At 25.1% G+C, this 13967-nt stretch overlaps 1 protein-coding gene across 1 annotated transcript; it reads left to right on the top strand.

The window, feature by feature from the left end:
• The first annotated feature begins 5756 nt into the window (after positions 1-5756).
• Positions 5757-10727, top strand: LOC145833056 (fatty acyl-CoA reductase 1-like). Its single transcript, XM_082940255.1, has 10 exons — positions 5757-5768; positions 6270-6476; positions 6723-6898; positions 7218-7457; positions 7751-8053; positions 8333-8451; positions 9305-9473; positions 9985-10114; positions 10297-10421; positions 10610-10727. Exons 1-10 carry the CDS (start codon positions 5757-5759, stop codon positions 10725-10727), a joined length of 1599 nt encoding a protein of 532 aa, XP_082796381.1.
• The last annotated feature ends 3240 nt before the right edge of the window (positions 10728-13967 follow it).

Raw genomic sequence — 13967 nt, 5'->3', positions numbered from 1 at the left:
AAGTTAATAAAAATATGTTGTGTATTAATAGTTTAAAGATTGTATTCAATTCAATAAAATAATCTCTAGCATGTGTTAAATAAGCCTTTGATTAGTAAACAAAAATAATATTTAAAATAAACACGTTAGACTATTTAAATCGTATCTTAAACTAATGCTTAGTATTTTCTACTGTATTTTCAAGTTTGAACATTTTTTATTCAATTTTACATTTTAAAGTTCTTCAAAACTTATATTTTAGTTTAAGACACATTAAGTTTTTTATTTTTTAAATTATAAAGTAAAGGAAACAAGAGAGTCTTTAACACAGTATACTATTGTAAAAGTTTTAAAACTTTTAGTTATGATGCTTAAGTAAATTAGAAGATCTTTTTTACAAAGTGATAAACAACTTTTTTAATATCGTGATAACTTATAAAACTGTTCACTTCTGTCTTAAAAAATAATCCTTTTATAATTTTAAACAAAGGTTGTAGTTCTTTGTCAAAATTTCAACAATTTTAATAGTAATTTTCAATTCCTTGGTTATCAACAAAAAAAAAACATCGGCGAAAGTCTGCAGAACAGAAGTCCGGACTTTCGTTTGCCGTGAGACAAGCTTCTTAGTTATTTTATATTTTAGAAGTTAATAACTAAAGTTTAAAAAGTTTTTGTATCTTAAACATTAAAAAATTCGTAGTTGTCGTATTAAATGTTTCAATATTTTAGCTTATCTATTGCTAGACCATTAAATATAATTAAAATAAAAGGAAGCTTTTGGAGTAAGCAGAATATTTAATTCCTAAATATAAGCGTATTCAAATTTTGATATAATATTTTTATAACAAGATAAAATTAAAAACAATTCAAGATAGGAACAACGTTTGTTAATTTATGCAGTGATACACTAATGGTTTTCATACAAATTATGACAAAAATAACTTTAAATAGAACATTTTTTTACGGTAGTATAATGTACGTTTGCTATTATCAAAATGTAATATATAAAACTTTAGTAAAGAACAAAGCTATATCTTTCTTTTAAAAAGTTTTATTCAAAAATAGTTACTAAATAGGTATTTAAAAATTTTATAGGTGAGTATAAAATAAATAATTGAACAATTATTATAAAAAACTTTTTCTTTTTTCTCAATATTTTGTTTTGATGATCTAGTTTAAAAAATTCTAACTTCTGGCTTGCAATTATTACAAAAGAAAACCAACAGATTAGGTTTTAGTTGTAGTTTTAAGCTAGCCTGTTTATAAATGTAAAATAACCTTCAAGGAAAAGTAAATATTACAAATATAATTTCTCGTAATACCAGATAAGCTTGCCGTGTTTATTTTCAGCACCAAAAAAAACATTGAGTTTATTGTTAAAGCAAACAATAAAATTAAACTTACATCAATTATTTTAAAAGATGGTATTTGCTTAAATTTAGCAATCTCTTTAAATCATGTCACCATCATATTTTAACACTGAAATTACATTTGTCTTAAAAAAATGTTTTGATAGTTTAGACTTGCAAATTACTTTTAATAACGCTTAGACACACAAAACATATAAAAACTAATTTTAAGAGCAGTACTAAAAATTGTATAATTTTAAAAATTGTTTAAAAAACATGTTTAACAAATGTATAATTTTTTTTTTGAATTGAAATATATGCATAGAAATCTTTAATTTCCTATCAATCTTGTTATACATTGCTTATTGTCTAGGACAAGACGTTAAAAAGTATATAAGTGGTGTGTGACTCGATAACCAAATGGTTTTTTAGTGCACAAGGTCCTTAAACCAAACATTTTGAGTACTTTTTTTTTTCCTTCGATAAACAAAAGTTTATGACATGTATAATAAAAAAAAAACTATGTTGCTAGTTGTTAAAAAATTCTTCAACCATAGAATATTGTCACAAAGAGTTAATTATACAAAGTTTTAAAACAAAAAAAGGTAAATTGCTCAAAAGATTATTTGTTTTATTATTCTAAATGCAATTAGTAACTAAACTTTTATGTCGTAAATATGTAAAATTTAAAAATAATTTCATTTATTTATATTCGGTTCTTAAAAAATCGATAAAAAAATATTAGTCATGTTTTGGGTTCAGTTTCTAAAAATGCTGGTTTATAAATAAGTTTTCCTTTTACCTACATAAAAAAGACAAAAAATACCTAAAACTCAAATGTAAATAGAAATACTGATTTTTCGAAAAAAGGGATTAACTTATGATAATCTGATTTTAGTACATTGTTAAAATAAATCGCTAAATTTATTAGCAAACATTTAATGTAAAATTCAACAGTTATTTTAAATTTTCAGTATTTGCTCAAACTTGGTATTGATAATAAACCAGGTCAACATTGCAACATTTGATAATCTAAATTATATTAGTAAAATTAATCTGTTTTGAGGGTTTGTAAAAATTTAAATTTTATTTTATAAAAAGTTAAATAATTTTATAAAGGAACACCATTTGTTAGTGTTCGAAAGGTACCAACGTATAATTGTATAAATAGTGTATTAGCTAGAGTAACAATATAAAACATAAAAATTTGATATATTCATAATTAAACATTTTATCGAAATTATCTAACTTTTTGAATTTTTATTATTGCAACAACTCATAATCGTTTCATAAAAACAATCTTATTAACTTAACTATATACTTTTAATTCTTTTGAACATTTAGAACTCCCTTGGAATAATATTTACGAGTAAAATAGACTATTGATATTTATTTTTAATTAAAAATGTAAGCCGTAAGTTTTATAGCTTTTGACTTAATGCTCTGAATTTTGTAAATGTTTATTAATTATATTACAAGTGCTTACAAATAGTATGTAAAAATAATACTAAAATCGTAGTTTGACCCAAGGTATAATTTATAAACAGTTTTTTAATAATAAAATCACTTTTGTTAGAAATTTCTTGAATAAATTTAAAAAGGTGAAAGTAATAAAATAAAATACTTTAGTAAAAACTATGCAGGTAATTACTTCATTATTTAAGTTTTTTGTTAATTCGACAAGTTTAAGTACTTCTAAAAAGTTTTACTGTAATTACTATAATAAAGTTGTGTTACGTAAAGGTTTTTTGTTAAAAGCCTAATTCAATAATTATAAATTAGTTTATTTTTTGTTTTTATAACAAAAAACTCAAAAAATTATGTTTTTAATAGTTGTTAGTATCAACTTAATTAACGTATTATTTAAAAAAAAGGTATACAACTAACAATTTATTGTTAGTTTTTGAGTTTTTTATTACTTTCATTTTTCAAACAATTTTACTAAACAATAAATTTTAAAGACTTATATTTATTGATTTCACGATAAAAATTACCATAAGAATTATCAAACAAACTTGTTCTATAAACTAATAACACATGTTTTCCAAAAAAACTTTGTAAAGTACTTGTTGAAACATCTTATGTCAATATTTCCATGTTTGTTAAGTTTACTAGAATTTATAATTACTGGCAAAAAAAAAAAGTAAATAATACATCAAAAATTATTTTCAATTTTCTGTATTTGCTTAAACTTGGTATTGATAATAAGCAGGCCAACATTGCAACATTTGTAATTACCGCAAAACACTTACCATTAAAAATGTATTTTGATTACCAAAATTTAATTAAAAATTTGACTGTATTAAATACTTGGAAAATGTAAAATCTACTTGAAAAAAAACAAATAAGTTTCAAATGAACAACTTCGGTTAGTGTTTTTAAGTAAGTGCAGAGAATAAAAGTTAAATCAGTATAACTTTAAAAAAATATTGCTTGTTTGTAATATCGATACATCATTGTATAAATAGTCAAGTAGTTAGAGTCTTAAAATAAAACGTTTAACTTCGAAAACATAAAAATTTTATTATTTAATGTATTTTATCTAAAGTTTTGCAAAGAAAAAAAGTTTTGAGAAAAAAAAGTTTTATCTTCACACAAAAACTTTTACACGAATTTTTCTTATTAAAACAAACCTTTAGTTTTGTACAAGTTTTAATAAAGTTCATGTTAAACTAGGTAAAAAAAAATACAGGTAAAGTAGACTTTAGACTTTTAAATTTGTTATTATAAGTTTTTTATTGCAATTTACTTTCACTTAAACATTCCAGTCGTAAATTTTGTAGTTTTAGACCTTACCCTTTACTTTTTGTAGATATTTGTTATTTATATTACAAGGGTGATTACAAGTAATAGTTAACATTATTTAGCTGAAGATTTACATTGTTAAATCAAATATCAAACAGTTAACTTAGTAAAACATAATAGTTTATGTGTAAATTGCTTAAAATTAAAGAAAAAAAAAATATATATAAATACTTCAAAAAGGTAAAAACTGATGTATTTTAAGTAATTACTATATGAGTAATGCATTAGTAACATTATTTTGTCAACTAAATCACGTTTAATTAGATATTAGTAGTTTTTGGCAGTAGTCACTATAGAAAGTTATATTATTTAGGTTTTTCAGAGTTAAAACTAAACACAATCACTATGAATTGAGTAATATTTATTTTTTAAACTATAAATCTATTACATTGTGTTTTTTGCAGTTGTTTATGATAACTTACTCAACGTATTGTTAAAAAAAATTAAAAGTCAAATTACGACATTTACCATTCTATTATCAATTTTAAAGTATCTTGTAATTTTAATTTTAAACCTTATTTGAAAAGATTTAAAACACATTTTAATTAATAAGAAAATTCATTTACATTTATCTATTTTACCCTAAGCATACTTATCACAATGTATTTTCAGCAATTGATTTTAAAAATTTGCTAAATTTATTGTCAAAGTAAAATTTAAGTGCAAACTTACATCAATCATTTAAAATTTTCTCTGTTTGTTTTAATTTGGTATTGGTAAAACAATTTTACCGTTACACTTTTTGTGAGCATAGAATCTTAAAAATCATATTTATTTTAAATAATATCAATATTGACGTCATAAATACAAAAAACAAAAAAATATCAACGCAAGTACCAGATATACTGTTAGATAAACTACCCTTTTAAAATTTTATCAAAATATCATATAAGTAAACAATATACATGTTCAAATATCTTACTAAAACTTTATTATGTAGAAAAGTTTGAAGAGTTTTAAAAAGTAATATTTATAAATAGAGTTACGTACACATAAGGTTTAGTCAGACAAATTTTTTAACTAGAATTTTTTGGTATTTAAAACAATGAACTATTTAATATAAAAAAATTACCTGCTATTATACAACAAGAACTTAATATTTTTGATTTTGAAAATCATTTATACTGGTATTGTAGAAGGTGTTTGTAATAATAGTTTAATGAAACAGATTATAAAACTTAATTTAATGTTTTTAAACTGTTCCAATTTGTTGACTAATTATCAAAGCTTCAACGAAATATATTACCTTTCATTTCTAAAAAAAAGTTTTGAAGAAAGTTTGTAGCAAGCAAATTAGAATAATATTTTTTTACAAAGTAATTGCAAAAAGTTCTGATAGTTTGTTTGTTTGTGGTTTTATCTACCTAAAAATCTTTGTTTTTACTTGAATAATTGCTGTTTTTAAGGTCAAAACATTAAACAAATTACGAAACGTTACAAACTGATGATAATTGTTTACTAGCTTTAAATTTTCAGTAAAACGCCGGTTTAATTTGTTTACTCTTTTTATTTTTTCTCTCTCTCAACAAAAAATATATAAATAACAGCACAGTAGGCTTAAATCAAAAACAATATTCTTGTTAGTTGACACTGCAACTGAAGCAAAAAAAAAATCATACAAACATGCTTGTAAAGGTAATAGTTGTTGATATGTAGAATAAGAGTTTAGTTTTATTAACTAAAATTTGTTAAAAAGATATTTTTTATAAACGCTACAGTGAAGCTGTATGACTTTTTTCAATTGGCTAGTTTATTGTTACGACAATCTAACAAAATCAAGTATCTTTGAAACCTAATATTTGTTCACAGCTTAAAAAACTTATTGACTGGGTTTCAAAAAATTATTTTTTCTAAACTTTACCTTACTTAAATTAAAATTTTATTAAGCTTGGTTGCTTTGCCTATTAATTTCAAAGAATTTTTAAACTGTTAAAAGTTAAGTATTATTAAATGTTAAAATGCTTAAAGTATACTGTAGAAAAAAATAAAATACTTTATTATTTTAAATGTTATTATTATAGAAAGAAACTTTCATAACTCCAAGCTTTACAACGGGTTTTTTATTAATAAAAAATATACCTTATTGACAAAATTTTTTTAAAACAATGTTACTTATCTACAATAAACATCAAACAGAACCAACCGACACCCCAGTACCAGCCAACCGATGAATTTTACGCGGGAAAAACCGTGGCGCTGACGGGTGGCACCGGATTCCTGGGTCAGGGGATTGTTGAGAAGCTGCTGTACAGCTGCCCGGATGTGAAGAAGATTATCTTGCTGATCAGGAACAAGAGGGGAGTGACTCCCGAAGATCGTCTCAAGTCATTAGCTGATAAACCTGTTTGTTTGTTTTAAAGTTGTTGCTAACAAAAACAAAGCCGATGAAAAAAAAAAAACATGAAATGTTAAAGATGTTTTCAGAAACAAACCTTTTTTTTATTGTTAACAAGTTAAAAATAGCTTACAGTATTTTTAAAAGTTTTTTTAAAACATCATAACAAACAGTTAGTTGTTTTTGACTGTTGTTTTGTTTTGAAAAACTATATTTTGCTACTCACAAATGTCTTAATTTTAAATACTTAACAGTGCTTCGATCGAGTTAAGAAAGTTCACCCGAACTTTATGGACAAACTTGCATTTGTCAGTTGCGATTTGGAGGCCAAAGATCTCAGGTTGAGCCGAGAATCGAGGAGATTGTTGAGAAACGAAGTGAACGTTTTCATTCACTGCGCTGCCACTTTGAAGTTCAACGAAATTATCAGGTATTGATTGAAGTAATTTGGTAATTTTTTGTAGTTTTTTAAAAACCTAGTATTGTTTATTTTTTCTTGTTGTAATTTATTACTATTGATAATACAAAACAGTTAGAAAGTATTACTTTAAAACTTTAGTATGTCCTAAAGATAATTTTAATTACAATCTTTATTATTTTTTAAAAACAATGACACGTAGACTATATTAGAAAAGAATTGTTATCAATTATGCACAATAAATGACAATTTCAAACAAAATAGATGATTGTTCAGTCCTCAATCAAATAACAAAAAATATCTTAATATAAAAACACTTATCATCAAACAGAATAGCATTCGAAATGAATGTTCAGTGCACGAGGAGAATCGTGAAACTGCTCGCAAGGTGTCGCCATTTGGAATCGTTCGTTCACATCAGCACCGCCTTCGTCAACTCGCACAACCACTGTGACGTCGTAGAGGAGAAAATATACAGGAGAAAGGTCGACTACAGGAATTTTGAAAAGTCTTTGAAGTTTTTGAACGACGAGCAACTCGCTGGAATGCTGCCACAATTATTAGACGGATTGTGAGTTTTATTATTTTTTTATCAAATACACTTATATATGCTAACTTAAAAGAACTAATCTTAAATTGTTATATTGAGTTAACCATAGCACTGTCATGTTCTTTAGTTTAATTACGAAACATTTCCACATAAGATTTATAGATAATATTATTGATTTAACAAAAACAAAATCGAAGAACAAACGCTCAATAAACTTGTAAAAGATCTGAAACTTATTTAATTAAACAAACTGATTGAATAAATACAAACTGACGAAATATATATATATATTAGAATTAAAAACAAACAAACAGGCCGAACACATACACACTGACGAAAGCTTGGGCTGAGGAGGCCATTATGAACGAGTGTGGGGGAATCCCCTGCTGTATCGTCCGACTCGGCATGATAACCCCCTCCTTGCTGGAACCCCACCAAGGGTGGATCACCAACGTGTACGGGCCCACCGCCTTCGTCGCCGCCAACTTGAAGGGAATTTGCAAGCTGGCCAACGCCGAAAATCAGATAAACGCCGATCTCGTTCCGGTTGACTTCGTCGTGAACGGCTGCATTTTTGCAGCGATGAAGACCGCTGTTGATGCCAACAACCAAAAGAGGTTTGTTTGGATGAGATATTTAAGGTATTTATTATTTCAGTATATGTACTTAAAAATATTATTTAGGCTACACTGAAAATTAAAAAAAACTACTAACTAGTCGTTATTCAAAACAACACATATTTTAAATATTAGAATTTAATTTTCAACATTTTTTATTAGCAGTAGTTTTGCAAGGTATTTAATTTTTCAACTTTTGATTTTATTAAGCTAACTGTCCTCAGATAACAAGCTATAAAAAGTCAGAATAAGTTTTATATAAGCAACCAAAATTAACAGGTCGAAGCTCGGATTGAGATTGGGATCTCAATCTTCTTCCATGGATGAAATCAGCTCCGAAGGATACTCTTCTCATGAATCAACTTCTTCAGAAGAATCTGACTCTTCTCTTTTATCAGGTAAAAATATACATAAATAAACAAATAAACACAAAAAAACCTTTAAGTACTCTATAAAGTATTAAAATTTGTTTTCATCTGTTTTACTTAGGCAGCTTGTAAGATAGCATGAAAAGAAGTAAACATTGTGAAAAACTAAAAATGAGCGGGTTTTTACTATTATTATAAAATATTTAGACGCTTTTGCTTTTACTTAACTAGATTGGAAGAAAATAAAAAGCTTCTAGACACTAGCATAAACAATTAAACTAAAACATATTTTACTAAAATTAAATACATGCATTTTTATCTTCAAATTGTAAAAAATATTGAAACATGTTTTATATATCTGCTTTTGTTCTCACAGATACGGATTCACCTGCTGAAAGATTTGTTGAAGAATCAAAACAAGTTCCTTGCTATCACATTACCACTTGCGCACAAAACCCTTTTCCAATTTAGCATATAGGTAATTTGATTTTATTAAAAAAAACACGATAAAGTTAAAAGTTGCTAAAAAGAAGAACTTTTTAAATTGTGAAAAGTGTATTACATTTTTTTGGTTGAAAAACGTTTAACAAAAACGTTCAAGTTTGTATAGTAACGTTAGTATGTTACTACTTTAAATTTTAAACATTTAACAAAATTGTCAGATCTTAAACCTACAATAATTTTTTTTTATATTAAGTAAAAGTTAGCACTTAAATTATATTTTATTCTAACAAGATTCAAAGCAAAGTTTTGTATCTGACTTTCCGGCTAAATTACATTTTCACTTTTATTTCATTAGATTTTTATGTACTTTTTTTGTTCACCTATATCCAATTCAACACAAAAAGCTGTTATAAAATTTTTACGTTAAACATCTTTACAGTCGATGGTCTGCAAATTTGGGGTAAAAAGGAGCCTGCGGACATGATAGCACCCCACAACACGAGCGTGACTTACAACAAGAAATTATACGAAGTGAGGTCATTCTTCAAAGAATACATTCCCAGCTTCATAGTCGACATGTTGGCTCGTTTGAGCGGACAAACACCGAGGTAGGTTTTTGTTTATTGTAAAAACATAGTTTTGGATTTTTTTGAGTAACGTTGTACATAGTGTAAAATTTTCAGAGTGCAACGTTAGTTTGATTGTAGCAGAGTGTTTAGAATAAAAATAATTTTTTGATTAATTGCATAGCATGAATTTTTCGGTGAAAAAAAAATGAGCTTATATTTCTTTTTTTTCTTCTTTGTAGGCAAAATTATAACAAAACACTATTTTTTAATACTAAACAATCATAAATTATAATTTAAACATTTTTAGAGCAACGCTGATGCACAAAACGCTTTGTAAAAAAGCTAAATTTGTTCACAGATAACCCTGTAACCAAAACCCTTTTTTTACACCTGTTATGATATATATAAATCTTTTTTTTTCCTTTCATCAAAAATAATAATTTTAGAGCCATAATGTAATAAAAAAAAGTTCTTTTTGAAAAAAAATAAATAACTGTTTTTTTCAACAATTTTTTAAATGATTTTTAACCAAAACTATATATATTTTCAGAGCTGTTATGATATACAAAAAGTTGCGGGCTGGTATGGAAGTTATGGAGCCTTTCTTTATGTATTGCCACGATTTTCAGTGGAAAAAATCAAAAAATCTTTTTATGTCTTTGAACATAAAAGATCAAAAAGTTTGTTGTTTATTTGTTAAGTACAGCCTTCATTTAATTTCGTTCAAGAAGAGAATGTGTGTGTAGAAATAAAACTTAACTTTGCAATAGATCAAGTTCTTTATAATATTTCATAAAGTAGTATTTATTTTAAGTTGTATAAATATTTTTCCAATCAAACTAACAAACATACTATTTTTCAGACTTTCAACTTCGATCCGAATAGTTTCACTTGGGAAGAGTATATGCGATTGTACTGCAGAGGCGCGAGAAAATTTGTTCTGAGAGAAAAAACAACGGACGCACAGAATAAGAAGAAAAAGCTCATGTGAGTTCTGATAATAAAATACTTTATATTTGAAACTGTATTTTTATTGTGAACATGCAAATTCATACATTAGGAGTGTTTCGGTTTGGTTTGCTTGTATAATGTTCGACTGATTCATTTGTTTCAAATAATTGTTAAATTTTTATTCTTATTTTAACTTCATTAATATTTAGTTGTTTAAATTACAGTGTCGGAACATTCTTCCATTGTCTCGGATTTACGCGTGAGGTTTGCGTTTCCGCTATGACGTCATCAATCGGATATACGAGTTGTTTGTGGGACAACACGTCATACTACTACAAATAAAAAATAAATAGTTTAATTTTTTAAGTTAGATATTGCTTTAGATTTTCAATTTTTTTATTTTACTACTTGCCTTTTAGTTTAAATTCATTAGAAAAAAATTACATTCTGAGAATGAAATATTGTTGTGTAAGAACTTAAAAGAAAAATATTTTACTACAATATACTTTTACGCACTAGTATTATATTTTAAAGAGTTTATTCAAACTAATTTTAATACAATTATCTTTTTCACTATTTTAACTACTTTCTACACTTTAAAGGCGTTAACAATTTTTTAACTGAAAACAATTTAAACTTTAAGAAGTACAATTTTTAATTTTTTTTTTTTCAAAATATTTGTTAGCAGTTCTGTGTAATGAAACAAGTTTGCCATATTTTTTCTTGTTCTTAAGTGTTTTTATTTTGCTGCACACAATAAATGTTATCATTTAGTTTTTTATCACTTTAAACAAGTATTTAAAATTCTATACAAATTATAAAAACTGAAATTCGAACATTCAGTTTTACCTCATTTAAAACCGGTAAGTAACACAAACATCAGTAACAGGGCTGTAAAACGAAATAAAGAAATTTTACAAGGGTTCAACAGTTTGATATATTCAATAAAACAAGCAAAACTTTGATAACTTATAACATTCAGAAAGCATACTTAAAACGTGTGTAGCATTAAGTAATTAGTTGATATTATAAATAGTTGAATGTTTATTTGAATACAATTTTTTTTGAAGTTTTATGAAACTTGTTGATTGGCATTAGGAATATATTTTAATATTAAGAAGTTGACTATTCCTGTTTTCCTAAAAAAAGAACTTTGCCACAACACTTCTAAGTTTTGGTGTGAATATTTTCATGATTGTTAAGTTTGATAGAACTGGCAAAAGATTAAAAACAAATAAAACATCACTCGTATGTTTAATTTCTTCTTTGTTAGACATTAAAAACAAACAATTATAATGATAGGTTCAATAGTAAATTAACAACAAAATTCAAAGGATCCAGTGAAGTTTTTAAACCTAAAATAATTAGTAAAACTTATATTTAAAACTTGTTTACTATTTCGAATACTTCTAATATTTATCAACTTAAGCGTTTATTCAACTCTGAAAGTAGTTAATTTACAATTAAAATTATACTGTCTACTTTTACAAGAAGTTCAAAATAAACTACTAAAATAACATTAATAAAAATATGTTGTGTATTAATAGTTTAATGATTGTATTCAATTCAATTGAATTATCTCTAGCATGTATTAAATAAGCCTTTGATTAGTAAACAAAAATAATATTTAGAATAAACACGTTAGACTATTTAAATCGTATTCGAAACTAATGCTTAGTATTTTCTACTGTATTTTTCAGTTTAAATAATTTTATTCAACTATAATGTCACTAAGTTTACAATTTTTTACATTTAAAAGTTCTTCAAAACTTATATTTTAGTTTGAGACACATTAAGTTTTATATTTTTTAAATTATAAAGTAAAGGAAACAAGAGAGTCTTTAACACAGTATACTATTGTAAAAGTTTTAAAACTATTAGTTATGCTGCTTAAGTAAATTAGAAGATCTTTTTTACAAAGTGTTAAACAACTTTTTTAATATCGTGATATCTTATTAATCTGTTCACTTTCTGTCTTAAAAAATAATATTTTCATAATTTTAAACAAAGGTTGTATGTATTGTCGAAATTTCAACAATTTTAATAGTAATTTTCAATTCCTTAGTTGTCAACAAAAAAAAAAGCATCGGCGAAAGTCTGCAGAACAGAAGTCCGGACTTTTGTTTGCCGTGAGAAGAGCTCCTTAGTTATTTTATCTTTTTAGAAGTTAATAACTAAAGTTAAAAAAGTAACTGTTTCTTAAACATCAAAACTTACATAGCTGTCGTATTAAATATTTTCTTAGTCTTGCTTATCTATAGGTAGAACATTAAGTATAATTAGTAATAAAAGGAAGCTTTTGTAGTAAGCAGAATATTTAATTCTTAAATATAAGCCTATTTAGATTTTGATATAATATTTTTATAACAAGATAAAATTAAAAACAATTCAAGATAATAATAACGTTTGTCAATTTACGTAGTGATACACTAATAATTTTCATACAAATTATGACAAAAATAACTTAAATTAAAACAATTTTTTACGGTAGTATAATGTACGTTTGCTTTTATCAAAATGTAATATATAAAACTTTAGTAAAAAACAAAGCTATATCTTTCTTTTAAAAAGTTTTATTTAAAAATAGTTACTCAATAGGTATTTTAAAAAATTATAAGTTAGTATAGAAAAAACACTTGAACAGTTATTCATTCTTTTTGTATAAAAAAACTTTCTTTTTTTTCAATATTTTGTTTTGATGATCTAGTTTGAAAAATTCTAATTTCTGGCTTGGAATTATTACAAAATAAAACCAACAGTTTAGGTTTTAGTTCTAGGTTTAAGCTAACCTGTTCATAAATGCAAGTAAACTTTCAAGGTAAAGTAAATATTACAAATATAATTTCTCGTAATACCAGATAAGCTTGCCGCGCTTATTTTTTGCACCAAATAAAAACGCTGAGTTTAATGTTAAAGCAAACAACAAAATCAAAATTACATGAATTATTAAAAAAAAATAGTATATGCTTAAATTTAGCACTGATAATAAATCATGTCATCATCGTATTTTGATACTGAAATTACATTTGCCATTAAAAAGTGTTTTGATAGTTTAGACTTGCAAATTTCTTTAAATAACACTTAGACACACAAAACATATAAAGATTACTTTTAAGAACAGTACTAAAACTTGTATAATTTAACAGATTTTTTTGTAAACATGTTTTACAAATATTTAGTACTCATTTCTGAATTGAAGTATTGCATACAAATCATTACTTTTTATAAACCTTTTTATACATTGCTTATTGTCCAGGACAAGACGTTAAAAAGTATTCAAGTGGTGTGCAACTCGATAACCGAATGGTTTTTTAAAGCACCGGGTCCTTAAACCAAATATTTTAAGTGACTTTTTATCGTTTAATAAACAAATGTTTATGACATGTATTGAAAATAAATTATGTTGCTAGTTGTTAAAAAAGCTATACTTATTAAAATAAACAACCTCTTAAACCATTGAAATTTCATCAGAAAAATTGAATGGATAAAAATTTGAAACGAAAGATAGTAAAAAAAATAAGAAAATAAAACGTTTCATAGATTGTTTGTTTTATTATTCTAAATGCTACTAGTTACTACAAT

Source organism: Thalia democratica, chromosome 4 (assembly GCF_965202585.1).
Source record: "Thalia democratica chromosome 4, ktThaDemo2.hap1.1, whole genome shotgun sequence".
Lineage (NCBI taxonomy): Eukaryota > Metazoa > Chordata > Thaliacea > Salpida > Salpidae > Thalia > Thalia democratica.
Note: the sequence above shows the minus strand (reverse complement) of the source record. Positions and strands in the feature narration are given on the sequence as shown.

Excerpts from the sequence above, each read along its gene's own strand:
- LOC145833056 (XM_082940255.1), top strand. Across the intron at positions 6,477-6,722 it reads AGTCATTAGCTGATAAACCT|TGCTTCGATCGAGTTAAGAA; the intron begins GTTTGTTTGTTT and ends AATACTTAACAG. Across the intron at positions 8,452-9,304 it reads TGACTCTTCTCTTTTATCAG|TCGATGGTCTGCAAATTTGG; the intron begins GTAAAAATATAC and ends ACATCTTTACAG.